The sequence below is a fragment of the Pipistrellus kuhlii genome, unplaced genomic scaffold (genome assembly GCF_014108245.1).
Source record: "Pipistrellus kuhlii isolate mPipKuh1 unplaced genomic scaffold, mPipKuh1.p scaffold_m20_p_3, whole genome shotgun sequence".
NCBI lineage: Eukaryota > Metazoa > Chordata > Mammalia > Chiroptera > Vespertilionidae > Pipistrellus > Pipistrellus kuhlii.
This window is the reverse complement of record NW_023425529.1, coordinates 69,453,088-69,474,595: the sequence shown is the minus strand read 5'-3', so window position 1 is coordinate 69,474,595 and position 21,508 is coordinate 69,453,088. Positions and strand designations below refer to the sequence as shown.

Genomic DNA, 21,508 nt, shown 5'->3' with positions numbered 1-21,508 from the left:
AGAAGGAAAGCAAGAAGCATAGTGGCTAAATAAAACACAAGACTCATAAATGTGGAAAATGTAAAGCTGCGATTCAGCCCAGGACTACCTGGCCTCAGAGCACACTGCTTCACACAGATGGTGCAGACTAATCACAAACTTTCTGATGCTCTGGCTGAGGTGAAAATTGCACTCTCTTTCTTACTCCAAGAAAATTGTTTTCTAGTCTGTGATACATTTGCCATGGAGTTTATTTCACTTTGCCTTGGCTTATCTCTTGAATTGAAGAAATAAGAAAGAGCAATAATAATCCATGGATGACCTTTACCAGGTGTACCGGTTAATAACGCAGATTTTCCAATCAAAGAAAGCATGATAATTTCAAGAGAAACATCAAAAGTGCTTTATTTAAAGTAGTGCTCATCACTAGCTACACATTTTCTCTATCTTTCAGGTAATTTGTGGATACCATCCCAAAAGAACTTTTCTTGTTTGGAGGCAAATCATTCAGAGACCCAATTCACTTCTTCCTACGTTTTGAAGTGCTGCTCAGAAAGTGCAGGTGTCATCGATCAGAACAACTGGTAATCTGAAGGAGCAAGGTTTGGTGAATAAGGCGGGTGGGTTAATATTTCCCAGGCAAGATCTTTTAATGTGTCTTTAACTGGTTTTGAAGTGTGTAATAGTGAGTCATCATGAAGCAAAATTACTTTGCTGTGTCTTCTGGCACATTTTTGTCATTTCACGATCAAAGCATGGTTCAAAATTATTACTTGTTATTGATAGCAATCAGTATTAACAGTTTCACCTGGTTTTAGAAGCTCATAATACACCACACCTTCCTAATCACACCAAACACATAGCATTGTCTTCTTTTCAAAGTGATTTGGCCTTGCAGTCAATGTTGATGGTTGATCTGGATCAACTCATGATTTTATGCATTTGGGATTCTCAAAATAAATCCATTTTTCATCACCAATCACAATTCAATGCAAAAATGACTTTCTTTCATACTGTTGAAGCAACATTTTACTGATGACTTTTCGGTTTTCCATTTGTCTTTTGTTCAGTTGATGTGGCGCCCATTTTCCTTTCTTTAAAATCTTTCCCATTGCTTGTAAATGATCAGAAATTGTTTGCTGAGCAACATTTAATCTTTCTGCAAGTTGTTTTTGAGTTTGTCATGCATCTTCATCCAATAATGCTTGTAATTATTGGTCTTCAAACCTTTTTGATTGACCTGAACATTCTTTGTCTTTCACATTGAAATCATCACTTTTAAAGTGTTTAAACCAGCATTCACAAGTATCTTGAGATGGAACATGTATACCATAAGCTCCCCGGAGTATATGATAACTTTCATCAGCACTTTTCTTCAAAATAAAGTAATGAAGTAAAAACTTCCCACAAATGCATGAAATTTGACATTTTTAAGTGTAAAAATATCAATGGTGCTAACACCTTTGGAAAATTTGACATATGAAGTTTTGAAGCTTGCTGTCAATACAACAAAATAGCATAGATATCAAATCACATCTATAGCAACTTTTGTGTAACTCCATCAATTGGAAAAAAAAATCTGCATTATTAACCGGTACACCTGGTAAAAGTGGTAATAAAATCAAGATAAAAAACATAAAATACAAGAAAATGGTCATATATCAATTTAAATGGTAACTCATAAAGACTTAAGCAATAAACAAGTACTGACAAGGTAAAGGCTGCATATTTCTCATTTCTAATTCATAGTAGGAGTTATAATAATCATTTTATGGATGAAAAGAAGGCTCAGATATGATAAGTGACTTGCAGGAGGACAGATAGAAATCCCATCCAAAAAGGTTTGAATGGCCTTAAAGCCCATGTTTGTTTGTTTGTGTTTTGTTTGTTTTTTTCATTCATTGCATCAAGCTGCCTATCAAATAACATTTATCATTGATTAATTACTTACTAAGGTCTTTAATATGTCATCTGATACTTTTACAGTATGCCTACACTTAAATTAATATATGTCTCCTTTTACAAATGAAGTAACTGCTGCTCATTGAGATTAAGCAACTTATTCAGTATTCAAAAACAAGCAAATGCCAGAGTCAGGATTCAAATCAGAGTTCTCCCTGACTCTTTTTCCACTATACTAGTGGTCAGCAAACTCATTAGTCAACATAGCCAAATATCAACAGTACAATAATTGAAATTTCTTTTGAGAGCCAAATTTTTTAAACTTAAGCTTCTTCTAATGCCACTTCTTCAAAATAAACTCTCCAAGGCCTTTTATTTTGTGGAAGAGCTACATTCAAGGGGCCAAAGAGCCACAGTTTGCCGACCATGGCCCTATATCATTGTGTCTAAATACTAGGAACAGTCATTAGAGAGTGTAAACAGTTACTGCAAAAAGTCCTGTCAGTGGATTCAGTTTTAGGAGAGAATGACATATGTAATAATTTTTAAAAAATATATTTTATTGTTTTTTTACAGAGAGGAAGAGAGAGAGATAGAGAGTTAGAAACATCAATGAGAGAATAATCGATCAGCTGCCTCTTGCACACCCCATACTGGGGATGTGCCCGCAACCAAAGTACATGCCCTTGACTGGAATCCAAGCTGGGACCTTTCAGTCCGCAGGCTGACGCTCTATCCACTGAGCCAAACTGGTTTCAGCTGTAATACTTGAAGCTTGATCAAAACAATAGAAATTCCATGAAAGAAGTGGCCTCAGGAAAAGGAAGTTCAGCAAATTTAATAAGTAAGGAAATGAAGATACTTGGTTAGGAATGGGTATGGGGAGGGCGTTAAATCAAGTCATCTTCTCTGGTGCTGTACTTCTTAACTTACAATTACAGGGGAAAAAATGTTTATAGTACCCTAGAGGAGAAAATAAAAAGCAATGATGATTATTTTTCCTTCTCATTCTGCAAAAAATAAAAATGACATAATAGAGGCCCTTTCGTCAGAATGAGAAGATGTGCTGTGCAATATTATAGTGATCAGATTTATCACTCAGATTTCTTTCTGATTCAGGCATGAATAAAAGGAATTTGTTGTCTCCAGGTTGGCTTCAGGTAGATATAAACCAGTTTCAGATATAAACAAATAATGTCACTCTTCTTCCCTAAAAAGCTTGTGTATATCTAAATAACCCAGAGAAAACTTACTCCTTAAAGGAAAAAATGCTGAACTACTGATGATGTAAGAGGCCAGATCTCACTGATTCTCATGACTCAGGATTTTGGACAGCTGCAGCTGGTAGATCACGTGGTGGGGCATAAAACCCATATTTGCCACTGTTTCCTTTTGTTCTTCCTGCTTTGCTCAAGATAGTATATTTCTAAATTAAGATTTGATTTGAATACCCTCTTTTTTCAGTTCTATTGAGATATACACTGAATGGCCAGATTATTATGATCTCTGAATGCATAATAATCTGGTCACTCAGTGTATATCCTATGTAATAAAAGCCTAAAATGCAAATTGTCCCCTCAACCAAATGTTTGACCAGCAGGCAGGCCAGCCAACTGCCCATGCCCCCTCCCCCTGGCCAGATTGGCCTGACTATATATATATATACTGAGTAGCCAGATTATTATGCATTCAGAGATCATAATAATCTGGTCACTTGGTGTAATTAACATACAGCACTGTAGGAGTTTCAAGTTCCCACATATGCCCTGACATATATATTATCAATGATTACCACAATAAGTTTAGTTAACATCCATAATTTCATACAAATACAAAAGAGATTTTTAATTTTTTTTTTCATTGTGATGAGAACTTTTAGGATCTAGCAACTTCCAAATGTATCACACAACAGTATTAACTACTGTCATCATGTATATTACAGCCCCAGAATTTTAACTAGAAATTTGTACTTTTTGACCACCTTCATCCAATTCTCCCTGCCCTGCCCCAGATTCCCTATTTAAAAAAAACAAAACAAAAAAACTTTTGTGACCAACATTACCAAAAGTGATTACCCCTTACAGTAATTTTTTTCTAAACAAAATATTGAATAAATATTTCACATATCAATTTAGGTTAACCAATATGGATCATGCATATGATGGTAAACATAAAAGTTAATATCATTCATTCCTACCTGTATGGTTCTTGCTATAATCTAGTGACAAATAAACACTAGTATATTTGTTAGCATTTTCCGACTTCAATTTTTAGATGCACAAAAAACAAAATATACAAAAACTTTTTTAAAAAAATTAACCCATTTTAAAAATGTAATTTCATAGTTATCATGGTTTGGAATAAAAAATAATAATAAAGGTGGCAAGTGGTTAGGAGCATGCTTTGATAGCAGAACAGGAGTAAATGAGGTGTGAACAACACTAACTCACATATATCTAGTTATCACTGAAGAAATTATAAAAGTTTCAAAGGTATGTTTAAAAAAAAAAAAATGCTACACCAGCACAATGGAGAGAATATCTATTTTTGTAAAAGGCCTCACAGAGATTATAGGACTCTCCTGGCCTCTCAAGAATAATGGGAGCACTCAGAATAGGCCCCACACCACTACCAGCAGGCTTTCTGTGGCTGATACAGGGAAAGGATCTCATTGCCAATACTCCAAATGTTGGGGTACTTTGCCTGAACATCAGGCATTCTAGATAATCTTTCTAATTTCTAGGCTTTCCAAACTTGAGGAGTTACCTGGTCACTAAGGTAATCCTCCATTTTCCAGAAACGCTTATTTTCCATTTAAGATATTAGGTTTACTTTGGTGGTTTTTATACTTAGCGTTTTAATGTCCTGGCCATTGTTTTTAAGGATCACGTTAGCAATCTTTGAATTTTTATGATTATTTCTTTTTGCATGCTACTTTAAATTCTTTTTTTGGAAATTAATTTTGCCACATAATTTTAAAATAAAGGAAACCATCTTAATTACTTGATTAATTTGTTTCATCTACCTGTTGCAATCATTTACAATTATGATGCAGCATTACATTATGAATTACATAACAAAACAGTACTAGATGACTGGGTTTCAAATTTTTACTTTTCTATTAAAGTAGTTGTATGGTTGTAAATAAGTAATTTATTTACAGGATCTTGGTTTTATCACCTACAAAATGAGGGGCAAAGAATAAATAACTCTTTTGTCTCCAAAATGATACAAATGACCAGTTGTAGAATCACCAACGTTGTGTAATTTATACAGAGTCATTACTTAAATCAGTGACAATATCCTAGTCAGTTTAAAAAGAACTGCTGTGTTCATGGATTTTTCTTGATGATCTATTTAAGAGTGACTATATCCTGATCAAGTCTGGTAATTTTTAAAATATTTATATATTTGGTATCTAATTAAAAGTTTATCTGATCTGTCCATTGCAGAAAGACTGAAAGATCACAATTTTATTACATTGTATTAATTTTATTACTGGTAAATTTTAGTGTTTTTCAAGAATTTACTTTACATACTGAAAAATTCAATTATATAACTAATAAAATTTGGTAGTTTTAATAAGAGTTTGGTTTCTTTAGCATTTTACTATATTAAATAAAAATGTGATAATTTCTCCAAAATTCAATTTTCTTATTCAAGATCAATATTCAATTTCTTTTTATTTAAAAAATCCCCTCCCACATTTTTATAGAGGTGCTATACCAACTTCAGTAATTAACATCCTTCTAATCTTCTTTTATTTACATGTCTCTTATTATTTCCTTAGAACACATATGTAGCAGCTGAATTATCTAACTAAAAAGCATTAGCAAATTTAATATTTAAGACTCATCAAATGAGATTCTAATGCTTCTTAAAATGCCCATTGAGAAAGATAAAAATGCTTTCATTTAGAATTTTTATTTTAATGATTAATGAAAATGCACAAATTTTCAGGGGTTTTTTTTTCACAAAATTTTACCCATGAATATTTTTATGTTAAAGTTATTATTTAATGGATTGAAACCATTTTTAAAAATATATTTTATTGATTTTTTACAGAGAGTAAGAGTGAGGAATAGAGAGAGTTAGAAACATCGATGAGAGAGAGTCATCGATCAGCTGCCTCTTGCACACCCCCTACTGGGGATGTGCCCACAACCGAGGTACATGCCCTTGACCAGAATCAAACCCAGGACATCTCAGTCCGAAGACCGACGCTCTACCACTGAGCCAAACCGGTTTCGGCTGAAACCATTTTTTAATTTCTGTATTTATCTTTCCTTTATGATATTGCAAGAGATGTTTTAAACAGTTTTTTGTTTCAGACTATTTTAATTTTATGTATGCAAATCAAGTTGAGTTTTCCTTTGTAGGTTTATCAGTATCTTTTATGCACAAAAAATATTTTTTTTCATCATAGGGTCATACATTCTCTCCTAATTATATAATTTCCTATTACAACTGGTACTTATTTCATAGGAAAAACATTTTGCCATATTGTGTGAGGCAAGTATTGGATTTTATTCTTCCCAAACATTTAATCACTTATCCCAGATCAACTTTTATTATGAGAACTGCCTTCCTTTTCCAATATTTAATTCTACATTTATTACCTACAAAAGTGTTTTGTATGTTTTTATCTGTTTCTAGGGTTTCACTTCTTTCTGGTTTTCTGTTCTTATACAAGTACAGCACTTGTTACTGTAGCTTCTTTTAATATTTTAATATTAAGTACAACAAATTATTCTTCCCCTCGTTTGCTCTGTTTTCCTGTTGAGTTTCAGATGAACTTTGGAAGCATTTTGTCAAGTTTTTATAAAATTCTTGTTGAAATGTTTATTGCTATTGAATTATAATGTCAATTTAAGAAGAAAATTTTTACAAACTTATTTCCTTTATTTAATATTAGTTCTCAATTCTTCCTTTATCCAAACTTCCCCCACCCTTGTTTATGTACCTGGAGTGGACAATTATCCCAAATTAGTCTCTGAGATGTTTAGAGCCAGGCACAAAACCCTTCATCTCATGAACATTCCTCCAACCTAAGCTCAGAAGCCTTTCGCTCAAAAGAGTTTGAGAAATATCTGATAAATATTTAATCAGATTATATATCAACTTGGATTTATATGTTACATTTTTATCAAATATATACTTCTCCCAGAATCTGTGATCTGTCAAAGTCATATGACATCAGGAGTCTATTATTTCAAGAGCTTAACTTGCTGCAGTTTTAATTCTCACTTTTTACTTTACAGTGTTAGCATTAGCACAGAAACATTAGGAAGTCTGGCTTTATTAAATTACTTATACCATAAACTTATTATAACTATTAGCTGTCAAATTTGGGGAATCTCTTATATTTACATTCTTATCTTTATAAAAATAACACAGTCCACCTACCTTGAATATATTAATTCTGATAGGAAATCCTCAATAGCTAATGTGCAGAGCAGAAAAAGATAAAGAATTTTAAATGATTACAGAAATAAGAGATCTTATTTAGTATCTGACAGCAGACTTAAATAACTTTTTCCATTTGGGTGGAAGAATTGGAAGTAAAATAAAATATGACCCAAACCTTAGAATTAAGGAGGCTTATGAAAAGGATCAATATTTAACACTTCACCAAGTTCGTAGCATCAAACTTAAGGGAAATATTAAAGCCTGAAAGAAGAGCTTTAATCCAAAAAAAGGAAAGGTGGTGGGGAGGAGCGGGGGGAGCAAATAATTTCTTTAAGTAAAACACATCAAAAAGGGGTTAAACTTGGGTGAAAGTTGAAAAGGTTCCTAATTTCTAGTGTGAGGTTATATACAGGAACAACTGATGTGCCAGCAAAATTTAACTTGGAAAAAAGCCAGTATCCTGTGTCAATATTTCTCTACTTGCAACTGGGGATCCTGAAGTCCTCTAGGCTAATCAATTCCTTTTATGTTTTCAAAGAACTAAATCACTGAAAATAATCAATCAACCACTGTTGGAGCCATTCCTGTTAAATGCTCAGCATTTTCCAAAAAAGAAAAAGGGAGATTGTGTGTGTGCGGGGGGTGTGGGGATGTATGTTCTTGTGTGTATTGGTAGAGTTGATGACCTTTCCCCCAAAATATCATACTGTCCTCAAGAGAATGCAATGGGCCCTGACTGGGTAGCTCAGTTGGTTAGAGTTTCATCTCAATACACCAAGGTTGCAGGTTCAATCCTCAGGAACGGCACATACAAGACTCAACCAATGAATCCATAAATAAGTGGAATGACAAAATTGATGTTTTTCTCTCTTTCTCTCTCTCTCTCAACTCAATAAAAACTAAAAATAAAAAAGAGAGGAAGAATTACAGTGGAGTAAATAAAATGGCTTAATATAATTAGAGAATACTAGAAATATCAAGGAAGTGCTAAATTGTGCTTAATTTAAAAAAGGTTTATACCAGAGAAAATAAAAAAATAATATGTAAATATTCTACTAGCCTGAAAAGAATTAATGAAAATAGTAATATTCAGAGAAACAGAACTTGAATATCTGCAGGCAAATGTCAAAGGAGTATAATAAAAGCATTTTCAGTTTTACATACATCTTCTTATGAAAACATTTCATATGTATTTCTGGATCAAGCAATATGTCTCCATAATATGCAATGAATAATTTATTTATACTATAATTTTATATTAATGTTAATTAAATTCATACTATTTTTAATGAACACTTGAAAATAAGACTCAATGACAGTTCAAAAAATGCATTCCCATAATTAGCATATGGGCAAAAAAAGACATATTTTGGAACAAAACTTTGTAAGTTCTATTTTAACTCTTTTTTAAATATATTTTATTGATTTTTTTACAGAGAGGAAAAGTGAAGGACAGAGAATTAGAAATATCTATGAGAGAGAATCATCGATCAGCTGCCTTTTGCACACCTCCCACTGGGGATGTGCCTGCAACCAAAGTACATGCCCTTGACCAGAATCGAACCTGGGACCTTTCAGTCTGCAGGCAGACACTCTATCCACTGAGCCAAACTGGTTTTGGCTATTTTAACTCTTTATTCAATTTGAAATAGCAATAGTTTCTACAGGAGATATAATTAAAACAAAAACAAAAACAAAAAGCTAATTAGGGGAGTTAAATGAGATTTTTATGTAGAAAATACCTTTTCCTTATATATTAGGAAAAGCAGACATAAGTACACATATAACAAAGTATATACAGTTAAATATATTTAACCCTAAAATATATTTAATTTTAACTTAATTTGTATTCCTTGCCTACTCTAAATATGTCCAATGACTATATCATTCATACAAAATTATTTCCCCCTCATGATTATGTCCATTTCATCTAGTCACCAAAATAGTCATCTTTTAAGAATGCCAGATTTTGAAATCAAGTTAATAAAAGTCCAAGTATAACATTATATCACCTTGATTTGATAGGATAACCCAACAATCTTTAGTAAAAGGTTAGTTTCATGGACATTTTCCAAAGAAAGGGTAAAATATATACTTTCTTCTTAGTCATTTTTATTGAGGCCTCAGAAAACAAATTTTCCAATCAGAACATACTGAAACTTTTTCAGAATCAGAGAATAAGAAAGATATAATTAAGTATTAATTTTAGTGTATTCACTTCCTCATAACTCAATTTAAAAGTAAAGTCTTAAGCACCAATTTTTTCCTTTACCATTAAACAGGAAAAAGTAAGAATTAATGTTAACAGGTGACTTGTATGGTTTTAATAGCAATGAAATATAATCAACTGTCTCATATCGTATTTCCAGGAAAGCAAGTGACACTAGCCCTAACTATTATTATTACCTTATTATTGCCACGAAAGTGTTACTACTCCCCACTGGGACCATATATCTTCAGGCCCTGGGTTTAATTAAAACTTTAAATAAAATATATTGCCTATTTAATGCAGCTGAACTGGATGCTGCTGACCTTTGTAGTGTATAGACTAATGCCTAGCAAATTAATGTCTGCAACCATGGCACATAATGTCGAATTTATATCAAGCCTGAAGAGTAAAAAGTAAAGTTAAACCACTACAGTTTATAATGATAAGTGAACTTCTGGAAGAACATTTTATAAATTTTGTACATAAATTTTATATATTTATTCTTTTTGCTATACAGCCAAAAGTTCATGATTTCCTTATCTTGCTGGCTCCACATCTTAAGTGAACTTCTAAAATCCCTCTAAGTTACCTTTCCCTTTTCTGGACTGTCAAACCTCACACCTAACGCTGGTTTCCTGGTCTTGTCCTTTCTACTAATGAACAAATGAAAGTGATATTAATAGATTTACCTTTAAAATTAGAAGTTAATATTCAGGAGGTACGCAGACCAGTGGCTAATCTAGTTGTAAGGTCATTCTGACGTTTATAGGACTGACACACTGATTTTCAAGAGTGCCAATGGAAGCAATTGTGGAAAATTCACCAGAACTCAAAAGAGAGGAAACGAGTGGGTATAAAGAGCTTAACACTGCTGGAGTGTTAATGCTTCCATGCTTGGAAGATGTGAAGTTCAAATCTCACGCAGTTAAAAACCATCTCTTTCACAGTCAGCATGCTAAATGCTTCTATCGATCCAAACGCAGTCATAGAAGAAAACATGAAGGATGTAAATCATCATGTCAAAAATGTACTTTGAATATCTCTACTCTAAAAATATTCTGGAACAAGGTGAGGTAAAGAGTTTATAAAAAATAAATGATTCAACTAAAAGAGCAGCCACACAGAAGTCTGAGAAATAAAAACTTCTTTTATAGCCATTCTACTAACTAAACAGCCTATCGTGTACAACTTCAAGAAGAGTTAGGATTGCTGAGACCGGTTTGGCTCAAGGATAGAGCATCGGCTTGGGGACTGAAGGGTCCTGGGTTCGATTCCGGTCAAGGGCATGTACCTTGGTTGCGGGCATATCCCCAGTAGGGGGTGTACAAGAGGCAGCTGATCGATGACTCTCTCTCATCGATGTTTCTAACTCTCTATCTCTCTCCCTTCCTCTCTGTACAAAATCAATAAAATAGATTTTTTTTTTTTAAAAGAGTTAGGATAAACTTACAAATGAACATTTTTTATTTTGTTTTCCAGAGGGGTACATTTGACATCTTTGTCAATTCTTCTGACCCGAATAGTAGTGATAATAAGGAATAGTACTAAGGAATGGTAGCAAGGAATCTAAATACCACTGGTAGCCATTAACTCATTCCACAAGTTTTATTCTCAAAAAAAAAAAAAAAAAAAAAAAAAAAAATAAAATTTGGACAAGCTTTTAACTCCAAAAATTGATCTAATAAATTCACTGTGTTTCCTATCAATAACTCTTTCCTCATTCACTTGAAATAGCTCAATAAAATTGGGGAAATCTCCCCTAATTAAAGAGCTACTTTCATGAAATAGAAAATTAAAGCAGTATTTCTCCCTTCTTATTAGAGAATATGAGAAACATCTTTTCAGAAAAAAAATAAAATAAAAAAGAAACATCTTTTCTATTTCAGACCTATGTAAGTAAAAGATCTGCTATTTGCAGGCTGATGAAGGAAAATGTATTTTCTAATACTGAGCTAGGACTTTAAAAGTAACATATGTGTATAAAGCACAAACAAACTAGGAATTATCAGGGATAAGAGAATCAAAATAGTATGGTAAAAATAAAGGTGAACAAGGCATAAAGAGCAATGGGTCATTATCACGCAATTCCCCTGGAAACGTATACAACCTGTCCCTAAGGTAAAAGCATATTAACCAAAACGAGCACAATTTTTAAAAAATACCTAGGAAAATATGAATATGTATGCAAACTGATACTGGTGTCACATTAGAAATAAAAAAAGCTTGATATTGTCCTTGTTTGCTTTGTGCTGTCTAGTCAACTTAGCACAGCCTATATCAGTATGGACAAAATATTTTCCAGGTTAAAGAAGTACAGTTTTCCATTTTATTTATGGGCATTTCCTTATTAAGGAAAGACACATTTTCAGACCAACTGTGAAATTTCCTAGAAAGTTCTCTAAGAACAGGAACTTTCCATTTTATATAATATCACCATCACCTTTGTACTAAGTGGGGGATATGTGACTTAAAAAATTATTTTTGCATGCAAAAATTCTTCTAAACATAGTGATTATAATAGACGGCAATGATAAAGCATTAACTCTAGGTTCTCTCTTACTTCATGTAACACATTATGTCACTTTGTCCTCAGGATAAATTACCAAGTGAAATGGCCTAAATTGCTTATGTAATTAAACCCAACAATTACTTTGCATTGAGAAAGCAGAGTGATTTCATTTTAAATAGTAAATAGGCTTAAAATGACCACTGGGGTTTAAAAGGCTCTAGCTGACAAAAGTAACTGGAAGTTACAGCCTAATTTAGTTCCCCCTAATCTTATTCAAAAGCAATGTTTAAGTGGACGTTTTAAGGAAAATAATTATAGAGAAAGAAGAGAAAAATTGAGGATAGATAGCAATTATCCTACATTAAAAAAAAAAAGTTAAAAAAATAATACCCTGCATGGTTAATACATCTGTGATGAAATCACAGTATCATAGGTGGTTTATTCTTTTTTGTTAAGATGAAGAGGTTTTTGTTACATATCTATGTAATCTATAATAATAAAAGCACAACATGCTAATTAGACCGGACAGCTGAACAACCTTTGGGAAGACTTTCCAAAACACGCAGGAGCTATGAGAGCTGAGCCCCTTGCACGAATTGTGTGCACTGGGCCTCTGGTAGATTATAACAAAAATATATCTATGAAATATACATATATTTCACTGATTTTTAAATAGGCAAAGAAAAGTTATATTGACACGGTACAAAGCATGCCAGTTTCATAATACAGAAGCCTAACTAGAAAAAGCACTTGAGTTTAAGTCAGAAAGCTATACTGGTTCTAATACAAATGGTATAATACTGAGCATACACTTTGAGAGTTTATTTTTATCTTGCAAAATAGAAGTGATTATGTTAGGAGGATTTTAAGATATGAGTCTTCCAATGTCAATATTCTCTGATTCTAAAACACACCTATACTTTGAGAATAAAAGAAAAATAGAGATTCAATAAAGACCTGTACTGGATGTTAACATAAAAAATAATTTTAAATAAGTCTAGGGGGGAAAATATGCCATGATAAGAAAAACAGAAGAAACTCTAACCTAAAATGACAATTTTAATTTAGAGGAAGTGCTCTATTAATGAATTTAAGTTAACTGGGCATTAGCTGAGTAAGCTATTTCACTTTTGGTTAACATAGTTACTGATCAAAGAATGATTTTGACTATGGTTGTTAAGGGACAAGGGAAAATGAACTTCTAAAGAAAATACAGCAGTTCTAGGACAGAACTAAGTAGAATCCTCATTGAATCAGTGGTGACTGTAAGGCCATCACTATGACAAAATCTTATGTATAGAAAAATAATACTTATATTGGTAAATACAAAAATACCTGATAGAGAATACAGTCATTGGCATTTGGAGCTTAAAGATCCATAGAAATGGTAATGATTATAAGGGAGGTAACCTAAATATACTTCCTAGGTTGGGCATTTGATCCAATAACTTTACTTTCATCAACCCAATTAATCCTCAAGCTGACACTACTATAATATTACAGCCACTAACGGAGGGGAGAGATGAGGCTTCACTTAAGTAATTTGCTCAGCTTGTAAGTGTCAAAGCCATCATTTGAACCTGGGCTATCTGACTTCACACTATACTGAATCTCCACTTAGTGGTTATTTTGTGATTTGATCTTAAAATATTTTATGTATCCTCATACCTTGATAATTATAACCACCATGTAGGTGGAAGTTTAATTTTTGTTTATAATATTTAGCATCTGCTTTCCATTATTTTTATGTTTATAATTTACATAATTTTGAATGGGATGTAAACTTCTCAATTGTTGTTATTCAATCACCTAAGATTTATGAAATCAAACAGAATAATAAGAAGATATTTTTAAAAATTTACTTATGAACTGCCAGAGTAAAGATTAGCAAACTTAGGATAAAATTAAATTGGGAAATAAATCAAATGTGTTTTTCTATTAATACACAATTGGGAAAATATACTTGCTTATTTGGTATTCAGAATAAGTCAACTATCAGCATATGGAATAGAGAGTGGTAAAAGTTTTTCATAAAATGTTCAAGGGGAAGGAAAGTGCAAAGAACTAGTATGTTTTTGTATGTATTTTTTTTAAAGAGTAACTGCAGTAAATTGAGTTATTAAACTAATAATAACATTCAAATGTGACTGTAATTTTTTCACAAATATTCCTTTATTTCTCCTAACCTTCAAATAAAAGAAAAAGCAGGATGGAAAAGAATCTTTGTATACATACACACAAGTGTTTGCAGAAAGTGGTCATTAAGGGGAAATGAATGAGCCATGAGAAAAATGAATACTTACAGGTTAAATCTAGCCAGACATTATAATCCATCACTGATCCCTGAAGGGCACTAATAATATGTAAATGTGAGGATGAGAAAACACATTCAAGGCTGTTGATAAACTTGATAGGATAATCAGCACATGCTGACAGACTAATGAAACTGATGAACTGGTAAGGCAGTTTATCTCCTGGGCCTTTTTTTTTTTTTTTCCTTGTCAAATGGAAGCTAATCAAAATGTATTAGGAGTTAAAGCAAATACTCAGAGGATTTCACCCATTTGGTTAGGTGGTGGACTCACTCTCTGAGAAAATTATAGTTTCATAAATAGTTGAAACTACCCTGTTTCCCTGAAAATAAGACAGTTTCTTATATTAATTTTTTCTCCCAAAGTTGTGCTAGGTCTTATTTTCAGGGGATGTCTTATTTTCAGGGAAACACGGAACAAGCCTGGTCAGATAACAGACCTTCACACAAAATTGAACAGAAGGAAACCACAATAATTAGGGGAGAAATCTGCAATTTTAAATTATATTGGGATTCTCCCCTTGAAAATTGTTAGAGTGCTTTTTAGAATCTGGGCAAAGCTACTGCCTCTTTCTATAATGGAAAATAAGATAAAGGACTAAACAATAACCTCATGGTCCAACTTATCTTCCACTGCCTGTGTGTGCTCAGTATTTGTGTTACCATGTAACCATAGAGAGACAGATCCCAAGGTACCAGCTGAGTTTTCAATCAATTAACATAAAATAATTGAATGGATTTTCTGAAATCACTAACTATAGTGAACGCCACACTTCCTATTAACAATCAAGATGCCAAATGCAGTCTGTTACCAAGTATCTCAAAGTCCCTTCCCAGTTTAAAGAAAGACATCATATTTCATAATTGAGGGAAATTGGAAATAATGGCCTTCCCAAGCATTAGCATTAAGAATAAAATCATAAACTAAAATCACTGTACCTCTTTAGATAAAACTAGTAAAAGTGATCCTTTTAGTGTTCACTTTGACAGAAATAACCATCCAATATTAATGTTTAAAAGTTAATTCTGATAAATCTAAACATTCTAAATACACACATCCTGGGCATGTACATTTCATCTGAGTAGATAGACTGATGGATAGTATAAGGCACTGTTTTAAATTATAAGAGTTTAAGGGGAAAAGTACATTTAATGAAGGTAAATTTTAGCTTTTAGTAATCATAGCAAAGAGAAAAAGAAGCAACAACTAGAAATACTCCAATGTCCTTTTTAATATGAGCATTAAGTTATTCCACGGCTGCACAGGCTAACTGGGGCAGGGGTCATATAGAATGAATATATTAACCTCTTCCAAATTATGATTTTTTTCTGTTTATTGACTCTTGCCTTATTCTGTCTCTAAACTATTTCTTAAATTTCTGTCATTTAGAAAAAAGGGAAAGTGTGTGTCCTTGCCAGGCATATATTCTTTTTTTGTTGTTGTTCTTTCTCAGAGAGGAAAGGAGAGGGAAAAGGAGAATAGAAACATCAATGATGAAAGAGAATCACTGATCAGCTTCCTCCTGCATGCCCTCTACAGGGAATTGAGCCTGCAACCTGGTCATGTGCCCTAACCAGGAATCTAACCAAGACCTCCAGGTAAATACGTCGATTCTCAACCACTGAACCACACTGGCTAGGCCAGGCACATATTCTATAGTTTGGGAGGATTTAGATTTTTTTTTTAACGTGTGTGTACTCAAGCTATACAAACTAGTATCGAATCTCTCAAATAATAGAAACCAAAAACATAAAATAATCCTAGAGACCATGTTGTCTCATTACTTTTATATGCACGAGAAAAGCCTAGAAATAGTAAGCAACTTAACCAGTTTAATAAAAAGAAAAATCTGAGTTTGCAATCTGTGCTCTGGATTTTAAAATTATATATATATATATATATATATATATATATATACACACACACACACACACACACACACACACACACATACATACACTGAATGGACAGCTTCCATTGACCATCAAATAGCTGAGGTGACAACTCACAGTCACAAATCAACTGAAAGTGATAGATATTTTATTAGAAATTCTAATTTTTGAGCTCTTGCACTTAGAAAAATCAATGCCCTAGCCTGCATACTTTCTAATAAGAAAATTAAGGTAATTACCCAATGTAGAAAAAGAAATAATTGTAGTAGCACATTTGCTGTTTTCACAGATTGTTTTTACTCTAAAATACTAACTCAGAAAAAAACCTATGAAGATCCAAGGCCTGATCAATAAAAACCATACAGATTGACTCTGTTAATCCCATCGGTTACAAGTACCAAAAAGCATTCATCTCTACATCACAGCATGTTTACTTTTGAGGATCTTCTGCTTAAGCAAGTAACATGATTAAAAAGTATCATGAATTTGATAACTTCACTAAAATCTGTGAACTTTATTCATCTTTTCAATCTCCAGAATCCAGCTAACTCTTAATACCCCAAAAAGCTGTGAGCCCCTATAAGATCTCTGCTATCTGGACAATTTGTTGAGAATCAATATGATAATGCATGTATTTGCTCTTCTTAGAAAAAGTATGCTATGTGAAAATGTGAATGTGATACCCAATTGTGAATAAAGAGTTTTCTAGTCAGGATCAATGCTATAACTTATTAGAATTTGATTTAACAAAAGCACAGGTTTTAATTTCCCCACAGGTCCCAGAAACAGCAATTGAAATATTAAGGTTTGACTTACCCATCATGTTGTACAAGCTCTGTGGAGCAAACTGCCTTGGCATTTTCTGAATTGCTTCTTTATATACAGTAAGGGCTTCCTAATTTAAGAAACAAACAACAACAAAAAGATGAAAGACTACAATATTCACCAAAAATAAAATAACATCCTTTCAAAATTACAAAGTTCCATTGCTATTTCTAAATGGTTCACTGGAGGGAAATAATTCAGCTGTACTTTTATGTCATACTACTACGATTTCATGAATAAAAATATTCAACCCAGTGAGTGAAGAAGGCCAGATAAAAATTTAGTGTCACAAGTAGCTGAATATTATAAAGCTCTTTTATTTTAATATAAAATTTCAGTTCACATAGATTTTTTAATTTAAACACTAGAAAAATGAATTATATATCTTATTTTTTCCCCTCCCTCCCTCCCACCCTCCCTCCCTCCCTCTCTCTTTTAAAATAAAATCAATGGAAAAAATATCCTTGGGTGAGGATTAACAACACAAAAAGAAATCTGGTAAGTATTCTTTGCTGTTTGTTTTGTTAATCCTCACCTAAGGATATTTTTCCCATTGATTCTTACAGAGAGTGGAAGGGCGAGGGAGAAACAGAGAAACACTGACATGAGAGAGACACATCAATTGGTTGCCTCCAACATGCAGCCCTACAGGGCTGGGGATGGAGCCTGCAATGGAGGCATGTGCCCTTGATGGGAAACAAACCCAGGACCCTTCAGTCCATGGGCTGACACTATCCACTGAGCCAAACCGACTAGGCGGTAAGTGCTCTTTAGCAGAGGGCTCCCCCACCCCCAGACGAATTTCATCTTGAAACTCTTTCAATAAAACAACACTAGCTTCTTAAATGCTCACAGCAATGAAATCATAAGGTGAAAGCACTGAGACGGGATCAGAACAAGAAGGAAGGAAAGGGGGAGAGAGGTCTGGACCTGACCTCATAGTGTCCCTGCTCGTGGTAGAGTTTTCCCAGGTTGTACAGACAGCTGGTCACCGAGCTCTTATGCGCGTGAGGGTCCTTTAGGTTCTCATCGGGGATCTCAGAACACTTTAGGAATGTACGTCGGGCTTCTTCTGTCTTTCCTTGGTTCATCAGAATAATGCCGGTGTTTAAATATGCAGCTGAGAGAAAAACATGGAAATATAAATGTAAGAAGATGATGTGCACGTTGGATACAGTAAGTTACCTTTATTTCAATTTACTGTCTTCTGATTTTAAAAGAAACCAAGACATAAATATTTAAGCAACAAATACATATGGGAACAATTAATATATTGTAGTAAGAAGTGTTGGTACCACTGAAAAACACCTGGAATAGTCTCTGTTCTTAAAAAGTTCAACACATTCTGAACTTACAATCTAGATGAATAAAAGTTGTATATATCTGAACATATTAAGAAATAATAAACTGATATCAAAACATGATTAAAATGAGAGATAAAATTATTAGAGACTGATAATTTGATTGGCAAGTTTTCAAAACAGGAGCACCATGGGGTTGTAAGTCAAAGAAATAATTTTAATGCATAAAGAGGAAAAGAAAAAGATATTTAAAAAGAAAAACTAAAAAAAATAAAAAAAGAAAAAGAAAAAGAAAAACTTGACTGTTACTCACAAGCCAGGGTAGGCCTGCTCCCGATGGCCAGTTTATAATAATGTAGCGCTTCTGCAAACCTGCTGTTCTCCTGCAGGAGTAACCCTCTGCGTGAGGAAAGAGATAGGACCGTGTTACTGGACACAAAACCACAAATTTTTATTTTATGTTTTGAAAATAAAAATGGTTAAGGGGCCATAAAAATGCTGACCTGGTACTATAAAAATAAATTCTAAATAGAAGGAAAATATTCCTCAGGGGAGAAAATGTTGGAGAGGTATCAGTTGCATGTTTGTTGCATCAGGAAGTATTAAGAAGTATTTCCAGGCCTAGCCCTATCTGGTATGGCTCAGTGGATAGAGCTTTACCCTGTGTACTGAAGGGTCCCAAGTTTGATTCCAGCCAAGGGCACACACATGTCTGGGTTATGGGCTCCATCCCCAGTAGGGGACATGCAAGAGGCAGCTGATCAATTATTCTCTCTCATCATTGATGTTTCTATCTCTCTATCCCTCTCTCTTCCTCTCTAAAATCAATGAAAATATATATATTTTTTTAAAGAAGTATTTTCAAAAAGCCCTTTATCCTCACTGAACTTTTCTCTTTCCCACAATCTTTTCTCTCCCACTGGACAGAAAAACCACCTACATTTCTTCTTGGAGCATGCACATTTTTTTCATCATTTCAGAAAAGAAACCTAAGTTAAATACATATATATGCATATGTGGTTATATGTGTATTTATTTAAATATAAAATGCCTCTCTCTCTAGCCATATTGTTTGGGAAATACTGGTCCATGACTGCCCAAAAGACAAAGTGCAATCTAGGTCTACAGAATAGAGAGTCAGAATTGAATCAGAAGCTGTAAAGACACAAAGAGAAAGATTAAAGACTATCCACATTGTTATTTCCTTATTTCAGAATATTGGGCACATTTCAGTTCACTACAGACCCTCAGACTCCACACCCCACACCCCTAGGAGGCCCATGGGCAGTGGCCACATGGGTCACCCCACCCATTCCAGACCCCGCCCTCATGACCTATTTGAGAATCAATTATAATCATATCTCTGAAAATACAGTGTCAGGGCACTGGACTTAGTTGAAAAGCTCTCACAGAGGCCTTTTTGGCTGATCCCTCTCCTCTTGTAATCAGCGAGTATCTTACAGACATTTGGCACCTCTCTGGGGTCTGAGCACTGCTGTTATCAACCACAAATTGCAGATTCTACATGCCAGCTGCTGAGGCTTTGGAAAGGCTGGTAGAATGGAGCTTTGAGAAATGAGAAAGCTACTGATAAAAGCTTATCATTTTAGAGAGTATTTTAAAATCCTCAGTTTGTTATTTAATGGGCATCATTAAAAATATCTAAAGCAAATCATTTTGAAATTAAAGGTTGCTCACTCCTGTCATTAGCATAAAGTAGTTTCATAATTATTTCTAATACCGTTTGTTAAAAAGGACATCTGTAATAGGGTCAACAAATAAAAAATGTAAAAGTCACTCTGCCTGCATGGTTTGGTGGCTGAGTGTCTACCCGGGAACAAAGAGATCACAGATCTATACCAGGCAGAGCACAAGCCCAGGTTATGAACTCGACCCCCAGACGGGGGCATGCAGGAGACCACCAATTAACGTTTCTATCTCTCCCTTTCCCTTCTTCTCTCTCTAAAATCAATAAAAACCATTTTAAAATAATGAACAAATAAAAATAAAAAATAGTTTGAATAGAGTAAACCATTTCCAAGCACATGAACATCTTACATCTATACATAAATGTACATTTTCATTACAAGCTTTTAACAATTAATCTGATCATGAAATTGATATGCTTTGCTGTTAAGGGTATATTTCTTTCTGAGAACAAAGCGCAGTTTTCTGCAGTACCCAAGAGCTTGTGGAAATGTTCTATTGCCTTTAAAAATAGGTAAACTTGATAAAGAGAAAACACCCACATACTTCTCAAAAAAGGAATAATACCCTTTATAACAATAATTTTAGTGACAAAATGCTTCCCAGTTAACTAGCTCATATACTGTTACATTATCTCATTTTAGAAACGTATCTACAAAGTTAATTGTCTTCATCATTTTCCTTTGAGATTCAGATAAAGAGATGTTTTTCCTTTGGCACAGGCTAATGACACCAGAGGAAAGATACCATCTTGTCGTTTAATCTCTTCTTTCTACATTTTTTAGGAATTCAAATCTTTCCATTAGACTCTCTTTATCCAGTGTCTTCCACCTCTTTCTGCATTACAGTTTTCTTTCCTTTAAGTCCACAAAAATGTTCATGTGCCTATTAGTATAAAGGCAGGGGAAAACCACTTTAAAACCTTTATTCATTCCTTCATCTTCCTCCAACTACTGCTTCTTATTGTTCTTCCATTAGGTTTCCTTTAAGAAAGTCTATGGTGTTCATGTCCAATGGCTCAACTTTTATTTATCACTAAATCCAGTTTTGGCTCTTTCCCAGAATTCCACAGAATGTCATAATGAAATTTCTACTAATGACCACATTTTAAAAATAAGATGTTGATGTGAACCACCCATTCATTCAACTGTCGCCCCTATGACTACTGAACCCATCTTCCTTCCTAAAACTGCATTTCCTTGGTTTCTGAAAAACCAGTCCCCCCTCGTTCTCTTTTATCACCGGGACCATCCTACAGAAAATGAAGAAAGTGCCTCTTATTCATTTATTCCTTTAAGCATTGGTTCTCAACCTTTCCAATGCCTTGACCCTTTAATATAGTTCCTCACATTGTGGTGATCCCCAACCATAAAATTATTTTTGTTGCTACTTCATAACTATAATTTTGCTACTGTTAATGAATCGTAATGTGAATATTTGTATTTTCCAACGGTCTTAGGCTC

The 21,508-nt window shown here is 33.7% G+C and overlaps 1 protein-coding gene across 4 annotated transcripts in view; it reads right to left on the bottom strand.

Moving 5' to 3' along the window:
- Positions 1-21,508, bottom strand: part of TMTC2 (transmembrane O-mannosyltransferase targeting cadherins 2) — a 412,316-nt gene that overhangs the window by 135,114 nt on the left and 255,694 nt on the right. For all 4 annotated transcript variants that reach the window (XR_006742882.1, XM_036456330.2, XM_045588305.1 and 1 more), the window contains exons 5-7: positions 18,652-18,737; positions 17,973-18,157; positions 17,029-17,107 (exon numbers count right to left, since the gene is read on the bottom strand). Coding sequence is in view for 3 of the 4 variants with exons in the window: in XM_036456330.2 (XP_036312223.1) it covers positions 17,029-17,107; positions 17,973-18,157; positions 18,652-18,737 (350 nt within the window). In the remaining variant the exon portion in view is untranslated. The remainder of the gene's footprint in view (positions 1-17,028; positions 17,108-17,972; positions 18,158-18,651; positions 18,738-21,508) is intronic.